At 39.2% G+C, this 21,903-nt stretch overlaps 3 protein-coding genes across 4 annotated transcripts in view; 1 reads left to right on the top strand and 2 right to left on the bottom strand.

Moving 5' to 3' along the window:
* Positions 1-2,709, bottom strand: part of LOC311052922 (forkhead box protein P1-like) — a 30,103-nt gene extending 27,394 nt beyond the window's left edge. The window contains exon 1 of the mRNA XM_084068230.1: positions 2,630-2,709. The gene's annotated coding sequence lies outside the window, so the exon portion shown is untranslated. The remainder of the gene's footprint in view (positions 1-2,629) is intronic.
* Positions 2,710-5,614: 2,905 nt separating this feature from the next.
* On the bottom strand, positions 5,615-14,472 carry LOC311053756 (eukaryotic translation initiation factor 4E type 3). 2 transcript variants are annotated; one of them, XM_084069442.1, is made up of 7 exons: positions 13,944-14,472; positions 12,324-12,396; positions 11,205-11,299; positions 8,387-8,447; positions 7,937-8,003; positions 7,062-7,217; positions 5,615-5,738 (listed from the first exon to the last, which is right to left on the bottom strand). In XM_084069442.1, the coding sequence occupies exons 1-7, from the start codon at positions 14,060-14,062 to the stop codon at positions 5,692-5,694; spliced, it is 618 nt and encodes a 205-aa protein (XP_083925568.1). In that variant the 5' UTR covers positions 14,063-14,472; the 3' UTR covers positions 5,615-5,691. The 2 variants fall into 2 exon arrangements, with proteins under 2 accessions (XP_083925568.1, XP_083925569.1); XM_084069443.1 differs by lacking the exons at positions 11,205-11,299; positions 12,324-12,396; positions 13,944-14,472 and adding an exon at positions 9,895-9,924.
* Positions 14,473-18,764: 4,292 nt separating this feature from the next.
* On the top strand, positions 18,765-21,349 carry guca1b (guanylate cyclase activator 1B; the record flags this gene model as incomplete). The annotated part of the gene is made up of 4 exons (XM_084070188.1): positions 18,765-18,968; positions 19,779-19,928; positions 20,924-21,038; positions 21,213-21,349. 4 exons carry the CDS (start codon positions 18,765-18,767, stop codon positions 21,347-21,349), a joined length of 606 nt encoding a protein of 201 aa, XP_083926314.1.
* Positions 21,350-21,903: the final 554 nt, after the last annotated feature.

The following is a 21,903-nucleotide window of genomic DNA, read 5'->3' as shown; positions in this document are numbered from 1 at the left end:
ACACATCTCCATACAGCAGTATGTCACCTTACAGAAAATAAAACAACTTTATGTAAACAACACAGGAACACATTTCCATAGGAACACATTTCCATACAGCAGTATGTCACCTTACAGCAAATAAAACAACTTTATGTAAACAACGGGAACACATTTCCATATAACGTAGGTTTTAAACAAAGATTCCAGACTAATATCTACGCAGTGATATTAGTCTGCCATGCCATGCCATGCCATGCCATGCCATGCCATGCCATGCCATGCCAGGCTAAGCCAGCCCAGGTCTACCAAAACAAGCCCCAAAGAAGTGACTATACTAAAGTAGGCTACGTGATTGCACGCATGAATAGTTTTGTAGCACTGTTTTACCCCTCTATGTGCATAGACTATTTGAAAATAGCTGATCTACAAGCTCACAACGTCGTGAGCATGTAGATCAGCTATTTTCAAAAGAATCTTGAAAGAAAATGGAAAGTTGTGGAATATTTTCTGAAACATTTTAACAAGAAAAATGTTGCAAATGGGATTCCTGGCAAAAACATTTTTTCACGTGAGGGTCAGCGGACAAACAATTACAAATTAGTTTGGGGGGTTTCCTTGATATGAACCACTTGTCTAAACAACATTTAGGAAACCCCCCCTGATGTCAGGACAGCAGAGTCACTGATGTCAGGACAGCAGAGTCACTGATGTCAGGACAGCAGAGACACTGATGTCAGGACAGCAGAGTCACTGATGTCAGGACAGCAGAGACACTGATGTCAGGACAGCAGAGACACTGATGTCAGGACAGAAGAGTCACTGATGTCAGCACAGCAGAGTCACTGATGTCAGGACAGCAGAGTCACTGATGTCAGGACAGCAGAGTCACTGATGTCAGGACAGCAGAGACACTGATGTCAGGACAGCAGAGACACTGATGTCAGGACAGCAGAGTCACTGATGTCAGGACAGCAGAGACACTGAAGTCAGGACAGCAGAGACACTGATGTCAGGACAGCAGAGACACTGATGTCAGGTGCGTTTTAACAGCGGGCAACTCTGCGCGATGCCGGGCGATATCGCCCAAAAAGATAAAGAAAATCCATCTTTCATCGCCCCCCCGCCCACTTCGCCCGATCGCCAGTAGTTGCCGGCTCTCATAGACTTTCATTATATTTTTGGACGATGTCGCCCAGTATTGCCCGCTGTTAAAACGCAGGGTTAGCCTTGCCTACTTGTTGTCAATTATTTGTATGAGCTCTTGTTTTATTGGATCTCGTTTATTCGATACACTTATTTGTTTCATCTCTTGCTCATTAGATTTTCCTATTTGTCTCATCTGTTTAAGGAAATAGGTAGCTGATATATTACACTTTTACCTTAGCGCTAGGTATACTCTTAGTTGCTTGTTTTAGAAGAGAATGCACTTCAGACTTCTGGTGATTAGTAGTGTTCTTGCCTACCTATGTTGAATGCACTTATTGTAAGTCACTTTGAATAAAAGCGTCTGCTAAATGACTGTAATGTAATGTAATGTAATGTAATGTAATGTAATGTAATGAAACAAGTGTAGTCTGTCTGTCTGTCTGTCTGTCTGTCTGTCTGTCTGTCTGCCTGCCTGCCTGCCTGCCTGCCTGCCTGCCTGCCACACACACACACACACACACACACACACACACACACACAAACACACACACAACAATGTTGATGAAGAACCACATCGTTATATTAAATATAATCCAGGCATGCAAACAACCCTGAGGTGAAAAAGGTGACAACATGTTGTTTTTTTTTCGGGTCAGGTGTCACACAATTGCCCTATTTGGGTTCAAAAAGGTGACTGTAGCTGAAAAGTGACACTTTTGCATGTCTGATAATCATATAATCTCTGAGATACAGTATGTTTAATGTTATATTAAATATAATCATGAAGTATGTTATTATCTCTGATACAGTATGTTTAATGTTACTGTAAGAGACACATTATTAATACATAAATTATGATATAAAGAACACTTTGATCTACAAGTTCATTTCAAACATTAATGTAATAATCTGTAACAACCTTTACGCTTACACAAAACTACAACTAGATGTAGTAATCTGTAATATAAATACATATAGTAATCTGTAAATCTGTAATATAGGTACATATAGTAATCTGTAATGTAGGTACAGTAATCTCTACTGTAAAATACTACAGTAATCTGTACTGTAAAATACTATAATAATATGTCATAGAGTACTGTGTAATATCTGTTTATTTACCAACAACAACATCATTATGTTAAAGCTTCCTTTTAGACCCTGTTGAAAAGAGCAGATCTACAAGCTATCAACATGTTGATAGCTTGTAGATCTGCTCTTTTCAACAAACCAGCCACACAGAACATAAAGAATAAAACATTTATTATTATTATTATTATTATTATTATTATTATTATTTACAACAACACAAACAACACACTAACGGCTAGCGTCCCTTTTAACCACACACAACACACACACACAACACACACACACACACACACACACACACACACACACACACACACACACACACACACACACACACACACACACACACACACACACACACACACACACACACACACACAATCATATGTTTAGTCGAATTAAAACGTACCGTTTAACAGCCTGTTGTGTGTCTGTGTGTGTGTGTGTGTGTGTGTGTGGGGCAGCTGAGAAGCTAACCATGCTAGCCGCACCATGCTAACAGCCAGGGGGCGGGGCCAACGGAAAAAAGTAAACAATGGTGACGTCACCGCCCACCATGCCGTGGCAGCGTTTCAGGACATCTTCAATGTAGAAACCAAACCTAAACCTGACACATGACGTCATGGCGGAACTTCTACCTGCTTTTTGCACTTTCTCCATTTACAGCCCGTACATCTACATAAACGTTCACATTTCAAATATAAAGTATTGACCCCATGGCCATGGATGTACCAAGTTAAAACGGGTGGGTCTAAGTACCCGTATCTTCCGTATTGTTCAATAAAAAGCATTTTAATCCGATCGGCGGCCATTTTCTCTGAATTTCCTTCAGATGCTTTCAACCAAGCGACTCTATCGGTTGGAAGGTGTACTGCACTCTGAAACATTATAACTCTATGAGAAAATGGGCGCCTATCGGATTAAAAATGCTTTTTATTGAACAATATGGAAAATAAGGGTACTTAGACCCAAGCGTTTTAACTTGTTTAATCCATGGCAGTATTTTATATTTGAAATGTGAACGTTTATGTAATGTGAACCAGTAGAAACCTGAAGATATGTGTTGTCATCTGACCATTATAACCATAATAGTCCTGACTCACTCCTTTCAAAAAATGTATCGCAAATATGAAGCTTAGTTACTCCACTGCGCCCCCTACAGATCTTGTCGATAGAAACATTCCATTGACCAGATCTGTAGGGGGCGCAGTGGAGCAAATAAAACATTTGTCCATCCGGTGAAATATTTTATTTTCTGGTAAAAAAGTGTATCTTAGATGTGGGGGGGGGGGGGGGGCAGGGGCGGATTAAGACTTCGTGGTGCCCGGTGCTTGGACCCGGTTCGGTGCCCCCCGGGAGCGTTTTGTCCACGGGACGGGACGGGACGGGGGGTTGGGGGTTGGGGGGGGAGTCGAAAAAGAATGCCGCTTCACCGGCGCGTTTCAATGTTGTTGTAGCTCCTTTAGCAGCCCCTGCTTCTACATTTCGGCGTTCTTCGCCGTTTTATTTTTTTTTCTCACGCCGTGAGCACCTAAAGCCCGTTGGATAAGCCACCACTGGGGGGGGGGGGGGGGGGGGTACATATATTTCACTCCGTAATCATTAATCAATCAATCTGATTCCATCCTGAATAAATAAAAAATCACCAACGGGAAACATTTGCATACATTTGATTTCTTAATGTTTTATGTGCTGAAGGTTGTAAAATTGTAACAATAAAATACTATTTCACAATCCTCTCATATCCTAAAAAACATCATGAACAAACCTGTGCATCATTTCATCAAACTGTAAATATTACTAATCTCATAATGTTTACCTTCTCTACACTACAGCAGACAGCAGCATATTAAGGCTCTTTTATACAAAACATAACTCCAGGATAAACCACAACAGGATGACATTAAAAGTGTCCAAAATGTTATTATGAAATAAAAATCAAACATTCTATTGTGCTGTGTCGTATAAAAGATACAAACACAAACATTGTTGCTTCCTAGACAAACACTTTGTTACATTAACGCATTCAGAGGTCTTGTAGAGCAGTGGTTCTCAACCTTTTCAGGCTGTGACCCCCAACATATCATATTTGAACTGAGGACCCCCCAACATATCATATTTGAACTGGGGACCCCCCACAATAATCATATTTGAACTGAGGACCCCCCAACATAATCATATTTGAACTGGGGACCCCCATCCTGACAATGACATGGTCATTGTAGGAGTTGAGGCATTGCTTTTTTGACTCGGTTCCACAGAGAAATATTGTGAAAATAGCAGATCTACAAGCTCACAACGCCTCGCCTTGCGAGGCGTTGTGAGCTTGTAGATCTGCTATTTTCACAATGTTTGCCTACTTCTTATATTATTTGACAATGTGTCTAAAGTTTGACCAGTTTTTATAGTATAGTTTGTTGATTACTCTTGATGCAGTAATGGTCTTTTTTAGGTATTAAAAAGGTCTTAAAAGTCCTTAGATTGTCACTTTACCAAAAAACTATCATGTTCTCAACTCCACCCACAGGTTGAGAACTACATTAATACATCACTCAGAGGTCTTGTAGATCATCTTACATTAACACTTCATTCAGAGGTCTTGTAGATCATCTTACATCATTCAGAGGTCTTGCAGATCATCTTACACCATTCAGAGGTCTCATTCAGAGGTCTTGTAGATCATTTCACATTAACACATCATTCAGAGGTACTGGACCATATTAAGGCTCAGTGCTTGCCACAGCGGGCCTGGGTTCGAATCCTGACCGAAGCTCTTTGCCGCATGTCATTTTCTGTCTGTCTGTCTGTCTGTCTGTCTGTCTCTCTCTCTCTCTTGCCATTCCTGTGCCCAGACTCTCTGTCAAACAAAGCAGAAAATACAAATAATAATAATAATGATTTCCCAGTGTTTATGCTGCGTTCACACTGGCAGCGACGAAGCGACAGGCTACAACACATGTTCTATGGAAACCAGAGACCCTTACCTTAACACAGAGACCCTTAACTCAGAGACCCTTACCTTAACTCAGAGACCCTTACCTTACCTAAAATGACACAGATGCATTCTGGGTCTTAAAGGGTTAACCTCCATACACTTCCTGCTCCTTTCCATAAAATAAATAAAACTTCTTCTTCTTCTTCACAATAAAATCAATTCCCAGCTCTATTTAACCCTTTCATTATTTAAGTTTGTGGCTTGAGGAGAGACACTTCACCGGTGACTCGGATACGATCACGATGCTGGTTTGTTTTGTTTTGTGTCGCCCCCACCAGTGTGAACTCAGCATTACAGTATGTCCCAAAATCCACCGCTTCAAAGTGGCACCATGCACCATGGTCCTAAAGACCTCCATGTTCCATGGTCCTAAACACCGCCATGTTCCATGGTCCTAAACACCGCCATGTGCCATGGTTCTAAACAAACCTATAGAAGCTTCTACAGAACAGTCTCCGTGTTTCAGAACGTTGCCGCTAATGTCTTGAACGTCCTCCTTCGAACGCATGGTGCTCCTCGTGGGCTGAAAGCAAAAAACAAACATGGATGTTATTGTAAGAACCGTTGTGTGAAGTGGGGTTTGATCATACTCAGTTCCATTGTCAGAAAGCGTTAAATAAAAACAGCATACTCATAGTGAGATTCAAACCCATGACTTTATGCTAATAGGTTTAGCACATGGTTCTATATTCTGCTTTGCACAATCCCTTGGCACTACCGGCTACCCGTTAATTACGCACAAAGCAGCTGGCCCGCCCCCAAACGGTATCTTACGACCGCACAACCCGCTTTACATTATGCAGACTCCGTTATTTGCGCCTGGAGGTGTGGCCTTGGGCGTGTTGTTGCGCTATCCCTAAAATTGCTATCTTGCCCACACACACACATATGGGAAAGCGCATAGCGGATTCTAAAGCACCTACTACGGCACATTTGTTTGGTAGAGCGTGCCTGAAACGGACATGTCTGGAGTCGGATCTGTCCCATATTTCATATTTCATCCTGATTGGCGTTTTCGAACATTGCTGGCCCACAATAACCTACCTGACCTGGCGGTCAGTTATTACTCTCCGCCAGGAGAGTATTGTTATCACTGCGTTTTCACTTTCTAAACATGACACACCGATTGGTCAAGCCTCACGTGACACGTGAAATACTGTGATCTGATTGGCTAGTGACGCCACCGGGCCTATATATACATGGCATCACTCTGACAGTGTCTCCGCCACTGTCAGAGTGAGGTAAGACGGGAACCATGAAATGGCTGCATGGCTGATACATAATTGGCAGATAGGACAGATAGGACATTTATATAGACAGGAGGGATATGACATAGGACACTTATACAGACAGGAGGGATAGGACACTCACACAGACAGAACGGAAGAGGACACTTACCCAGACAGGTTGGATAGGACACTTACATATACAAGAGGGATAGCGACCTATAAATACATGTGTCACTGTGATAAGCCAGATTCCAATACCGAAAATCCGGCCACTAGCTCACTCCCAGACCTTCGAACCGGAAGTAGTCAAGTAGTCGCGGTCCAATTGTTCCTATCTGTCTTATTGGACAGATAGGACAGATAGGACACTTATATAGACAGGAGGGATATGACACTTACATAGACGGGACGGATAGGACAGGAGGGATAGGACACTTACACAGAATGAACGGAAGAGGACACTTACCCAGACAGGATGGATAGGACACTTACATATACAAGAGGGATAGCGACCTTCGCGACCTTCGAACCAACACAAGTCTTCTGGCGGAGAGTTGTGCTCCGAGGAGCACTTTTTCTAGTTAGTATTATTATTAGTATTAAAAGCAGATACTCACGTTTATAAAACACGGCTTTAAAAGAGATCTCAGGCAGCAGTTCATAGATGCGTCCCAGTACGTTAGCCTCGTTAGCATAGCAGGCGTTTCCGTTCCAGACCTGGACCACGTCTTCTCTGTCTCTGACACTGATACTGACCCCGATGACCTCATCCTCTGTGGACACAATATTACCATTATTAATATTATTATTATCATTATTATTATATCTTCTCTGTCCCATCACTTCATCCTCTACCCAGAAACATGATGTGAATGACCTCATCCTCTGTGAACACAATATTACCATTATTAATATTATTATTATTAATATTATTATTATCATTATTATTATTATTAATAGTATTATTATTACCCTTATTATTATTATTATTATTACCCTTATTATTATTATATCTTCTCTGTCCCATCACTTCATCCTCTACCCAGAAACATGATGTGAATGACCTCATCCTCTGTGGACACAATATTACCATTATTAATATTATTATTATTAATATTATTATTATCATTATTATTATTAATAGTATTATTATTACCCTTATTATTATTATTATTATTATTATTATTATTATTATTATTATATCTTCTCTGTCCCATCACTTCATCCTCTACCCAGAAACATGATGTGAATGTATGTTAATGTGTGAATGTAATGCAGAATCTAATGGAAGAGACAGGAAACAGGGAGAGAGACAGAGAGACCCCCCCCCAACACAAATTCTGTCAAGGCTTCACATGGTGAATGAATCATAGAATGGTGAATTATTCCTTTAAAAACACACACAACAACACGTCTAATAGTCTCAACGTTTCATGTAATTATGAATAATTATGAATAATCATGAGCTATAATGATGTCATGATGTAAGTACCTGAGGCACAGTAATCAGTGAACTGCTCTCCTATGGTGGCCAGGAGCAACTCCTTCCAGACCGCAGGCTGTAATTACAATAATTATTATAATAGTACATGTACGTCTCTAAACATGAGTCACACACACAGAGAACACACAATACAAACTAAGAATGTCACAACGGTAATAAAATGACATAATAATACAACTTGAACAAGAAATAACCATGAAGGTCGTTTTGCTTTCTGGAACATAATGTTTTATGAGTGATTTAAATGATATAGAAAGGAGTCAGTGTGGTGAGTAACTTAATCACTTACTGTTCATTAATTACTGTTCATTAATGTACATTGCTGTACATTAATGTACAGCAATGTACATTAATGTATTACTGTACAGTAATGTACATTAATGTACATTAATGTACATTAATGTACATTACTGTACATGTGTAAGTTAATGTACTTACTGTGGATTCTTTTGGGACTTTCATTTTCCAAACTCCACCTTTGGCGTTGCTTTCTTCCTCCCTGTGAACAAGCAGATGAAAGACTGTTCATGTTGTGAGCTTGTAGATCGGCTATTTTTGGCAGTTATAGAGTAAATTAGGACGGCATCAAGTCCTGCCAAAATACCATTTAGTCGACTAAATCAACTGTAGTTTTAGTCGACTAAAATCCTATGATATTTAGTACATTACATTACAGTCATTTAGCAGACGCTTTCATCCAAAGCGACTTACAATAAGTGCATTCAACATAGGTAGGCAAGAACACTACTAATCACCAGAAGTATTATGTGCATTCTCTTCTAAGAGATAAAACAAATAACAGGCATGCAAACAGCCCCGAGGTGAAAAAGGTGACAACATGTTGTTTTCTTTCGGGTCAGGTGTCACACAATTGCCCTATTTGGGTTCAAAAAGGTGACTGTAGCTGAAAAGTGACACTTTTGCATGTCTGAAATAAGTGTATCAAATAAAAAAGATCCAATAAAACAAGAGAGCTCGTACGGGCAGGAGTGTAGGCATCGACCGCAGCCCGGAGGTAAGAAGGAGCTGTTCCTTTCACTGCCCTATAGGCTAGCACCAGGGTTTTAAACTGAATGCGAGCCGCTACGGGGAGCCAGTGTAGAGAACGGAGAAGGATAGTTGTGTGGGAGAACTTGGGGCGGTTGAACACCAGACGAGCCGCAGCTTTCTGAACAAGCTCCAGAGGTTTGATGGCAGATGCCGGAGCACCAGCAAGGAGGGAGTTGCAGTAGTCCAGCCTGGATGAGCACCTGGGCTGCCTTCTCTGTGAGGACTAAAACTAGACTAAAACATGACTATGACTATAAGAGACGTTAGGGTTACGGTGTATAGACAGTATAGATAGATAGAATAGATAGATAGATAGATAGATAGATAGATAGATAGATAGATAGATAGATAGATAGATAGATAGATAGATAGATAGATAGATAGATAGAGAGTGGCTGGGTAGAGTGAACTGGAAACTGCAAGGTTCCCAGTTTGATCCCGGGTTCCCCCAGAGTTAGTGTAGAAGTGTCCTTGAGCAACACACTGAACCCCTAAATGCTCCTGATGAGCAGGTTGGTGTGGCATGGTTTCCTCTGCCATCGGTGTAGGAATGTGTGTGTGTGTTTGTGTGTGTGTGTGTGTGTGTGTGTGTGTGTGTGTGTGTGTGTGTGTGTGTGTGTGTGTGTGTGTGTGTGTGTGTGTGTGTGTGTGTGTGTGAATGCGTGTGTGAATGCGTGTGTGAATGCGTGTGTGAATGTGTGTGTGAATGTGTGAATGTAATGCTATGTAAAGAGCTTTGGATAAAAGCGTTATATAAATGCACCATTTACAGTATATATGTATATCTATGTACCATAGAGGTCATGTACAGTATATATGTATATCTATGTACAGTATATATATGTATATCTATGTACCATAGAGGTCATGTACAGTATATATGTATATCTATGTACCATAGAGGTCTTCTCTCTCCTCTCATCAGGTGGTAGTATGTATATGTACATGTAGTATGTAGTATGTAGTATGTAGTATGTATATGTAGTATGTAGTATGTATATGTAGTATGTAGTATGTAGTATGTATATGTAGTATGTATATGTAGTATGTAGTATGTAGTATGTATATGTAGTATGTATATGTAGTATGTAGTATGTAGTATGTATATGTAGTATGTATATGTAGTATGTAGTATGTAGTATGTATATGTAGTATGTAGTATGTAGTATGTACATGTAGTATGTAGTATGTAGTATGTAGTATGTAGTATGTATATGTAGTATGTAGTATGTATATGTAGTATGTATATGTAGTATGTAGTATGTATATGTAGTATGTATATGTAGTATGTAGTATGTAGTATGTATATGTACCATAGAGGTCTTCTCTCTCCTCTCATCAGGTGGTAGTATGTAGTATGTATATGTAGTATGTAGTATGTAGTATGTAGTATGTATATGTACATGTAGTATGTATATGTAGTATGTAGTATGCAGTATGTAGTATGTAGTATGTAGTATGTAGTATGCAGTATGTAGTATGCAGTATGTAGTATGTAGTATGTAGTATGTATATGTACATGTAGTATGTATATGTAGTATGTAGTATGCAGTATGTAGTATGTAGTATGTAGTATGTAGTATGTAGTATGTAGTATGTAGTATGTAGTATGCAGTATGTAGTATGTATATGTACCATAGAGGTCTTCTCTCTCCTCTCATCAGGTGGTAGTATGTAGTATGTAGTATGTAGTATGTAGTATGTAGTATGTATATGTAGTATGTAGTATGCAGTATGTAGTATGTAGTATGTAGTATGCAGTATGTAGTATGTAGTATGTAGTATGTATATGTACATGTAGTATGTATATGTAGTATGTATATGTAGTATGTAGTATGTAGTATGCAGTATGTAGTATGTAGTATGTAGTATGTATATGTAGTATGTAGTATGTATATGTAGTATGTAGTATGCAGTATGTAGTATGTAGTATGTAGTATGCAGTATGTAGTATGTAGTATGTAGTATGTATATGTACATGTAGTATGTATATGTAGTATGTAGTATGTAGTATGCAGTATGTAGTATGTAGTATGTAGTATGCAGTATGTAGTATGTAGTATGTAGTATGCAGTATGTAGTATGTAGTATGTAGTATGCAGTATGTAGTATGTATATGTACCATAGAGGTCTTCTCTCTCCTCTCATCAGGTGGTAGTATGTAGTATGTAGTATGTAGTATGTAGTATGTAGTATGTATATGTACCATAGAGGTCTTCTCTCTCCTCTCATCAGGTGGTAGCTACATCTCAGAGGCAGGTTGGACACTCCAGGTATGTTGTTGTAAACTCTCCAGAAGTTCTGCTCACAACACAGAGAACACAGAGAACATAGAGAACATAGAACACAGAGAACATAGAACACAGAAGGACCAAGGATTCAAACTCACAACCTCCACGTGGTGGGCAGATACTTCACCTCTGATCCACCCGAGAGCCTAGAATCATTGTCTCCGCCAGGAGACTATGTTTTCACTCCCCCCCCCCCCCCCCCCCCCCCCCCCCCCCCCCCTCGGCCAAGCTAACATTGGTCAAGCCTCACGTGACACGTGACAATACGTTGAAAGAGTGTGCTCTGATTGGCTAGTGAGACGCATGACGTATAGCGGCCTATAAATAGATGTGTGACTTTGAAAGAGTCTGTGTCTCTTTCAAAGTGAGGTAAGACAGGAATAATCACCAAATGGCGGAGTAACACTTAAGACAGGATTAATCAGGAACAGTACTGGCGGAGACTTGTGCTCCGAGGAGCACATTTTCTAGTTCATTCTTAAAACACTTTCAACTTGCCATCCCTGTTCTGGGTATGATGTCATGATCTCTTTATGATGTCATGATCTCATCATGATGTCATGATCTCATCATAGATGATGTCATGGATGCTGTATGTAGCATATCATCTACAGTCCCACAATGCATTGCCACCTGACACATGGTGAGCTTGTTGTCAGATTTAAGTGGTTAATATTAATAATAATAATAACCACAGGGCTCTGTACTTGGGAGACCTTTTTTCTACTCGTCTTCTTCGCCTATTTTTTGGAGGAACGTTCTTCTATCATGACCTGATGCTACGTGGTGTTTAACACTTCTTCTTTCTTTCTTTTTCTAACAAAGATGCCAAGTTATCAGATACACAATGAAATGATAACACAACAACCTCTGTGATGAGCGTGTGCGTGTGCGTGTGCGTGTGCGTGAGCGTGTGCGTGTGCGTGAGCGTGTGCGTGTGCGTGTGCGTGTGCGTGAGCGTGTGCGTGAGCGTGTGCGTGTGCGTGTGCGTGAGCGTGTGCGTGAGCGTGTGCGTGTGCGTGCGAGTGTGTTACCTGGACAGTTTCCACAGTGTAGATTTTCTTCAGGTTTGACTCACATTCAGCTGCTGTCGTTCCTGGCAGAGATCTGACACACACATTATTATTATTATTATTATTATTATTATTATCTGACAACACGTCAACACATGTTGTTTATTTATATTCTACGTTACTGTGTGTGTGTGTGTGTGTGTATGTGTGTGTGTGTGTGTGTGTGTGTGTGTGTGTGTGTGTGTGTGTGTGTGTGTGTGTGTGTGTGTGTGTGTGTGTGTGTGTGTGTGTGTGTGTGTGTGTGTGTGTGTGTGTGTGTGTGTGTTTTTCTGCTGGGTCATGTTGTCATGTGATCTCTGCTCCCTGACAGACAACAACTCCAGTACTGGAATCAGAGCACAGATATATACAGTACTACAGTACAGATATATATATATATATGTATATATAATCCACAATAATAAACTCATGAAAATATAAAAATAGACAAAGTTTGTGATATTAACCCATTAGGTGCTGCATACAGTACGTATGTCACAATGAAAACATGTCTGTATTATTGTTCTATAGATGTGTTGTCCCAACATGAACCTACTGTTCACTCATTTAATACATTATGCTTCATACAGTATAAATGTTAAAGAGCTTTATTTATGTGAGAATTATGCTATTTCAATATGCTACTTTCTTATCCTAAATATAAATCTAGTCTATTTGACTCCAGCTGTTCATAAACAAACCTTTTACATTTATAAAGCATTGATTATTTAGTCCTATCTATAGTGTAGATAATAAAAACATTTACTCATAATATCTGTTATTGATACATAACCGTATTGATTATTAACTAATTGGCTGCATAGACAATCAATTCAATAATAATTAAACCTATTAGAAGGTTTTGTGTCGATTCCTTTATGTACAAATATGTTCAAACATAAAGTTAAATATTATTAATTATTGTATGAATGAGCCAGGTGTATATAAAGGTTAAAGGTTAAAGGTTAAAGCCAGATGTAAATAAAGGTTATGGATCATAGATGTTTATCTGGGTTAACCAGACATCACTAGTAGAGAGCAGAGTGTTTACCTGTCTAACCAGAAGGTCCAGACATCACTAGCAGAGAGCAGATCATTCACCTGTCTAACCAGAAGGTCCAGACATCACTAGTAGAGAGCAGATCATTCACCTGTCTAACCAGAAGGTCCAGACATCACTAGTAGAGAGCAGAGTGTTTACCTGTCTAACACAGAAGGTCCAGACATCACTAGTAGAGAGCAGAGTGTTTACCTGTCTAACCAGAAGGTCCAGACATCACTAGTAGAGAGCAGATCATTTACCTGTCTAACCAGAAGGTCCAGACATCACTAGTAGAGAGCAGAGTGTTTACCTGTCTAACCAGAAGGTCCAGACATCACTAGTAGAGAGCAGAGTGTTTACCTGTCTAACCAGAAGGTCCAGACATCACTAGTAGAGAGCAGATCATTTACCTGTCTAACCAGAAGGTCCAGACATCACTAGTAGAGAGCAGAGTGTTTACCTGTCTAACCAGAAGGTCCAGACATCACTAGTAGAGAGCAGATCATTTACCTGTCTAACCAGAAGGTCCAGACATCACTAGTAGAGAGCAGAGTGTTTACCTGTCTAACCAGAAGGTCCAGGCTGAATGCAGAGGCAGAATGTCTTCATCCTCCAGACAGATGTTTACAGATGTTTCATCCATGTCCAGTAGATTGTTGTTGTGGTGGATCAGATCCATCAGGATGTAATTAAAGGTTCATTAATAAGTGTAGATCAGATCAGAACTGCTGAATCAGTAATTAAAGGTTCATTAATAAGTGTAAATCAGGTCAGAGCTGCTGAATCAGTAATTAAAGGTTAATTAATAAGTGTAGATCAGATCAGAGCTGCTGAATCATTAATTAAAGGTTCATTAATAAGTGTAGATCAGGTCAGAGCTGCTGAATCAGTAATTAAAGGTTAATTAATAAGTGTAGATCAGATCAGAGCTGCTGAATCATTAATTAAAGGTTAATTAATAAGTGTAGATCAGATCAGAGCTGCTGAATCATTAATTAAAGGTTCATTAATAAGTGTAGATCAGATCAGAGCTGCTGAATCATTAATTAAAGGTTAATTAATAAGTGTAGATCAGATAAAGAGCTGCTGAATCATTAATTAAAGGTTAATTAATAAGTGTAAATCAGATAAAGAGCTGCTGACTCATTGGTCTCTTAGTTTCTTTACTTACTTTTCACCCACTGGTCACAACAACACAGCTGTGACCAGTGTTGCCATGTCCGATTATTGTAAGCCCGTTCTTTCTGTGAAGTTGCTTGTAAATATTGGTGGTTGTGGGTTGCGATTTATTTGTTTCTAAAGTGTAGTTGTTTATGTGTGAGCTTGTAGATCTGCTGTTTTCAAATAGCCAATGTGTATGTTTAGAGGGCGAAGTGCTCCCTTCTTTTTGGGCTTGTTTTCATAGACCTGGTTGCTTGTTTCTCTCACAACATCTGGCAACGCTGGCCGTGACGTTACTGTCTGCGGCGCAGCGCAGCGCAGCGAACATTAAAGGCACAGACAGACACTATTATAGATCTATAGATCTATATCCTCAACTAAACGGGTCCAGATCATCTGTATATGATTAATGTCATGTCATTGAGTGTGTTAGTGTGTTAATGTGTTAATGTGTTAATGTTTGATGAAACGCAGCGCTTTCTAATCTCTGTTATTATGAAGTTGCTCCAGAAGCTGCTGAACTGGAACGCCTCCTCTGTGCACAGTGTAAAGAAACACATGAAACACAAGGTACTTTGTTTCCCTGAAACACAAGGCAGGCAGCAGCACACTTCTGATTTACCGTGTGTGTGTGTGTGTGTGTGTGTGTGTGTGTGTGTGTGTGTGTGTGTGTGTGTGTGTGTGTGTGTGTGTGTGTGTGTACGTATACGTATGTACGTATATGTGTATGTATATGTATATGCATATGTGTGTGTATATATATATATATATATATATATATATATATATATATATATATATATATATATATATATATATATATATATATATGTATATATGTATATATGTATATATGTATATATGTATATATGTATATATGTATATATGTATACACGTATACACGTATACACATATATATATATATATATATATATGTATACACGTATACACGTATACACATATATACATATATATCGTGGCAGAGGTGGCTTAGTGGTTAGAGGGGCGGCCTTGATACCGGAAGGTCCCTAGTTCGATTCCCCAATTCATCACATCAATCATGAATCACCGCTGAATAGCCCTTGAGCAAGGCTTCCATGCAGGGTCCGGCTGGAAACAAGTTTCGTGCTTAGTCCGACACCCTGGGTAAACAACAAACTTTGCTTTGCTTTGCTTTTAGCCCCCCCCCCCCCCCCACACACACACACACACACACACACACACACACACACACACACACACACACACACACAGCAAACAGGCAACACACTTCTCATGACTCTGAACCACATGGAACTCTATTGCATAAACTTCATGTCCTCATAATCTTGACAACAAATCGCACATTTTCTATAAGTCACAAGTGTGGCTTTTTTCTGATTAATTTATAATCTCACAATGCGCTGTCAACTTGTAGATCTGCTATTTTCACAAAATGAATGTTCTATTCCCCTTTTTAATGCTCAGCAGTCCCCTCCCCTCCCAGTGACTTGTGGTGTTCCTCAAGGAAGTATACTAGGACCTTTACTGTTCCTGATATATGTGAATGATATGTCTTCAGCTTGCGACTGCAAACTGTTCCTGTTCGCAGATGACTTGGCTCTGCTGGTCTCGGACAGGGACAGGCTGCAGGTTGAGAAAGCTTTCAGCACTGAACTCAACAAGATCTGCATCTGGCTCTCCGACAACAAACTTTCATTACACCTGGGTAAAACTGAATCCATCCTCTTTGGGTCCAGTCCTAACCTTAGCAAGGCTGAGAGTTTCACAATCAAAGTGGGTGATGATGTTATCACAAGAAAGGAGGAAATGACCTACCTGGGTTCCATCTTGGAGGCAAACCTCTCCGGTAACAAAAACGCCGAAAGAGCGATCAAAAAGGTCAACCAAACAACACGCTATTTGTGGAGGATTGATCGTCTAGTCAGTAAGAATACTCTGAAGATTCTTGCAGGGGCCCTCATACAAGGTCATTATGATTATGCATGCACTTCATGGTATCACAACACCTCCAAGGCCTTAAAAACAAGGCTCCAAACATCCCAAAACAAACTTGTAAGGCCACTTCTTGGCCTCAATCACAAAACCCATCTAACCCCTGATCATTTTGCTAGGATTGGATGGCTTAGGGTTGAGGACAGAGTACAGCAACTTGCTATGGGCCTGGTCTTCAAGATACACCACAACATTGGGATCCCACTGTATTTGTCAAAATACTTCCAAAATGTTAATGAAGTCCATGATCATAACACCAGAGGCAGCTCCACACATCATGTTTAACCCAGATTTGGCTCAACAAAGGGAATTAACTCGTTCTCATGCTATTCATCAAAAATGTGGAATGCCCTACCTAAAGGAGTGTAAAACCCTACTCACTTTCAAAACTGCCCTAAAGATACACCTTCAGGAGGCTGCAATTCAAAAATGGCCCCTGTCCAAGTCCTAACCTACCCCATGTCCTAACCTATCCTACCCCCCTACCCCCCCCCCCTCTCTCTCTTTCTTCTTTTGTACATATTTTTCACTCTTCATACCAGTAACCTGTAAACTGATTGTATGACATTCTGTATAGTAGTGTGTAGATCTGTCTGTCTCTTATATGTCATCATGATTTGTGTACATGGGGATCTCATCTTAAACAAGCTCAGTGCTTAATGAGTTTTCCAGTTTAGTAGACCTTGTATTGTGAATTTGTACTTCCATGTACTGTTATGTACTGTCATGTACTGTTCTCATGTCTTACTAAATAAAGTACACCAATCAATCAATCAATCAAAGCATAGGGACGCCTGCCCTCTACTGGCACAATAATAATCTCATCAGTTAAACTGATCTTTCAGATTTCCAGCTGGTCCCCTGGCGCCCCCTGGTGCTATCCATCATCATCACTGACTGACAGATATGATGACTCATTACTTGGTATTGATCACATGACGTTAAATATGATGACTCATTACTTGGTATTAATCACATGACGTTAAATATGATGAGTCATTACTTGGTATTAATCACATGACGTTAAATATGATGAGTCATTACTTGGTATTGATCACATTAAGTTAAATATGATGACTCATTACTTGGTATTGATCACATTAAGTGTGTAGAAGTTTGTGTGAATCTCTGTGTTGAGTCACAACACAGGAAGTGAGTCATCATGTTAATCATGTGATCGTCATGACCTTCAGAGTGCTTATGACAGTTTAGGATCCTCATAAACACTGCTGTCAGTGTTCTGACGCACACACTATTACTACACACACACACACACACACACACACACACACACACACACACACACACACACACACACACACACACACACACACACACAGCAGTCTTGCAAATCCGGACCGTTTGTGACATGCTCTGTTGTTCCACCCACCCTCTGTTGGTCCACCCATTCTCCATGCAATGTTAATATTGGAAGATATGAAAACACAACATTTTGGGGGCCTTTCTGAGCCTTTTCTATTGTAATCAGAAACACCCTGAAAGGATTAATATGTCGTTTAAAAAACCTCAAACTTTCAGTTTGATTTAGCTTGTTCAAACAATTTCAAAAATAACAAACAAAATATTCGATCTTAAAGCTCACATAGTGACATACTGTGAGCTTATTTAAACTATTTTAAAAACGTTGTGTTGCTCCACTAGCGTTTGGTTCCAGTGTCATCACCACAGATTGACCAATCCAGAGCCACAGCACTGGGTGGCCCCTCCCATCTCTCAGGAACATCCTGGTTCTGGAGAGTACAGTCTGGACATTGTTTACATCCTGGTTCTGGAGGGTAAAGTCTGGACATTGTTTACAGAACACAGACAGGGCCCAATGGGAACAAGACAAATCCTCTATGATCTCTGTCTCCTCTAATAGATGTTGACAGATTATATTCCTGTAATCCTCATTAAGCCATAATGCTGCTTGTACCGTCCTCTCCCTCAGTGGAGAACTGCAGCTGCAACTGCAGGAACCAGAACCGTGTTTTTTAGTTTGGCAAAGGAACCATAATCGTGTTTTTTAGTTTGGCAAAGGAACCATAACCAGGTTTTTTAGTTTGATAAAAGTAGTTTTCAAAATGTTTGTCTAGCAGCAAACAGAACAGACATCATCATCGTTATGTAGGGAGACAGAATCTACAGAGTGTCAATGTGAGAGACTAAACTTCACGTAAAGTTTTGACAGGAGTTTCTTTATTGTTTTGTGTAGTTTTGGGGCGATGGGCGCGCGTCTCACCGCCGACTTCGACCTGTCTCAGGAGATCGACGTGGCGGAGCTGCAGGAATGGTACAAGAAGTTTGTGGTGGAATGTCCGAGCGGAACGCTCTTCATGCACGAGTTCAGGAGCTTCTTCGGAGTCACCAACAACAAGGAGGGAGCCGACTACATCGAACAAATGTTCAAAGCCTTCGACAAGAACGGAGTAAGTTATGGATTTATGTCTTATGAACATTAATTTATAGTGAGTTATGGATTTATGTCTTATGAACATTAATTTATAGTGAGTTATGGATGTATGTCTTATGAACATTAATTTATAGTGAGTTATGGATTTATGTCTTATGAACATTAATTTATAGTGAGTTATGGATTTATGTCTTATGAACATTAATTTATAGTGAGTTATGGATGTATGTCTTATGAACATTAATTTATAGTGAGTTATGGATTTATGTCATATGAATATTAATTTATAGTGAGTTATGGATTTATGTCTTATGAATATTAATTTATAGTGAGTTATGGATTTATGTCTTATGAATATTAATCTATAGTGAGTTATGGATTTATGTCTTATGAATATTCATTTATAGTGAGTGTGTTTTACTCGTTAGGACTAGGACTAGGTTTGAAGGCCTGAAAATCTAGTTTTGTGAAAATAGCCGAACAACGAGCTTGTAGATCGGCTATTTTCACAATGTTTGCCTCTGTCTTACTTGTAACTAATATTATTAAATACTGTTGCACATTAAGCTATGCATCTGGGGACCCCCCAAATAATTTGTATATATATATATATATATATATATGCATGTACGTACGTACGTACGTACGTACGTACGTACGTACGTACGTACGTACGTACATACGTACGTACATGCACGTACGTACATACATACATACATACATACATACATACATACATACATACATACATACATACATACATATATATATATATATATATATACATATATATAATGATATAATGATATAAATGTCTCTCTAACAGGACAACACTATAGACTTCTTGGAGTACGTAGCAGCTTTAAACCTGGTTCTTCGAGGGAAACTGGAACACAAACTGAAATGGACGTTTAAAATGTACGATAAGGACGGCAGCGGATGTATCGACAGAACGGAGCTGCTGGAGATCGTAGAGGTTAGATCTCCTACACCTTGTTTAACATGAAACATAACATATGTATAGAGTATTTACAGGTTAAAGATAGCGTGTCATAATAATAATATTAATGTATATATATATATACATATGTATAGAGTATTTACAGGTTAAAGATAGCGTGTCATAATAATAATATTAATGTATATATATATATACATATGTATAGAGTATTTACAGGTTAAAGATAGCGTGTCATAATAATAATATTAATGTATATATATATATACATATGTATAGAGTATTTACAGGTTAAAGATAGCGTGTCATAATAATAATATTAATGTATTTATATATATACATATGTATAGAGTATCTACAGGTTAAAGATAGCGTGTCATAATAATAATATTAATGTATTTATATATATATACATATGTATAGAGTATTTACAGGTTAAAGATAGCATGTCATAATAATAATAATATTAATGTATATATATATACATATGTATAGAGTATTTACAGGTTAAAGATAGCGTGTCATAATAATAATATTAATGTATTTATATATGTGTGTACAGTCTATCTACAGGTTAAAGATAGCGTGTCATAATAATAATATTAATGTATATGTATAGAGTATTTACAGGTTAAAGATAGCGTGTCATAATAATAATATTAATGTATATGTATAGAGTATTTACAGGTTAAAGATAGCGTGTCATAATAATAATATTAATGTATTTATATATGTGTGTACAGTCTATCTACAGGTTAAAGATAGCGTGTCATAATAATAATATTAATGTATATGTATAGAGTATTTACAGGTTAAAGATAGCGTGTCATAATAATAATATTAATGTATTTATATATGTGTGTACAGTCTATCTACAGGTTAAAGATAGCGTGTCATAATAATAATATTAATGTATATATATATATATATATATATATATGTATAGAGTATTTACAGGTTAAAGATAGCGTGTCATAATAATAATATTAATGTATTTATATATGTGTGTACAGTCTATCTACAGGTTAAAGATAGCGTGTCATGGAGAGTTGGATGAAGACTCCAGGAGGATGTCTCCAGAGCAGGTGGTGGAACGCATCTTTGAGATTGTGGATGAGAACGGAGATGGTGAGTGTTTGTAGATCTGTGAAAACAGAGATGGTGAGGCTTTGTAGATCAAAACCTATATGAATACAGGTGTTATATTATAATACATATGAAATGAATATAATACAGGTAGATTTTGACTTGTCCTCTAGTTTGTAATTGCAGAGTAACTGTAGTTTGCCCTCCATCCTGTAGGGGAGCTGTCTCTGGAGGAGTTCATTGACGGAGCCAAAAGTGATGCCTGGGTGATGAAGATGTTAAAGTTGGACGTCAACCCAGCTGACTGGATGCAGGGGCGTCGCCAACAGGAAGCCAAGGCGGAAGTGTCTTAACCTTATCCAGCTGCAGCAACCTTTATTGTGAAATGTCCTAAAACACCTTTATTGTGAAACAACAGAGCCTGCTTGTGTCTCAGCTAAGCCCCCAGAGCCGCGGTAGAACAGTGAAGCGGCCGTCGCCTGGTGGTCAATCTGAGAATGCAACACTTCCGCATTTAAAATGCTACTGCGCGTTGGTGCGCCTGCTCATAACTCTATGGCCACGCCTATTCCACCCAATAGCGGTACTTCCGGCAGACAGGTTCTATTAGACCCAATGGACCCAATGTTAAACTTCTGGCAGACCTCCGGGTGCTTCAAACGCCACTGAGCAACTTACATAGAAATGAATAGCTGGGGGCGGGGCAATCCGCCCTCCAGATATAACTCTATGGTCTCAGCTCATCGTCCTGTCCAGGGCTGTAGTGGAGCTACATCACTTCTGAAAATAGGATTTTGGTCAATTGATTTAGTTTGTTTTCATATTACATTTGCACAACGCTGCCACCGCAACCTGCAGCGGACGTGGCCAGCCAAGCCCATCCATCGATTGGTCGTGATATCGCCCT

Source organism: Gymnoscopelus microlampas (assembly GCF_963454915.1).
Source record: "Gymnoscopelus microlampas genome assembly, chromosome: 10".
NCBI classification, from domain to species: Eukaryota; Metazoa; Chordata; class Actinopteri; order Myctophiformes; family Myctophidae; genus Gymnoscopelus; species Gymnoscopelus microlampas.
The sequence above is the reverse complement of the archived record's forward strand: the minus strand, read 5'-3'. Positions and strand labels throughout refer to the sequence as shown.

Coding starts and splice junctions, on each gene's coding strand:
- LOC311053756 (XM_084069442.1), bottom strand. CDS start 14,062: ATGGATCTGATCCACCACAACAACAATCTACTGGACATGGATGAAACA. Junction 8,004..8,386: donor AAGTCCCAAAAGAATCCACA/GTAAGTACATTA, acceptor TTGTAATTACAG/CCTGCGGTCTGGAAGGAGTT. Junction 5,739..7,061: donor TAAAGCCGTGTTTTATAAAC/GTGAGTATCTGC, acceptor TTTTGCTTTCAG/CCCACGAGGAGCACCATGCG.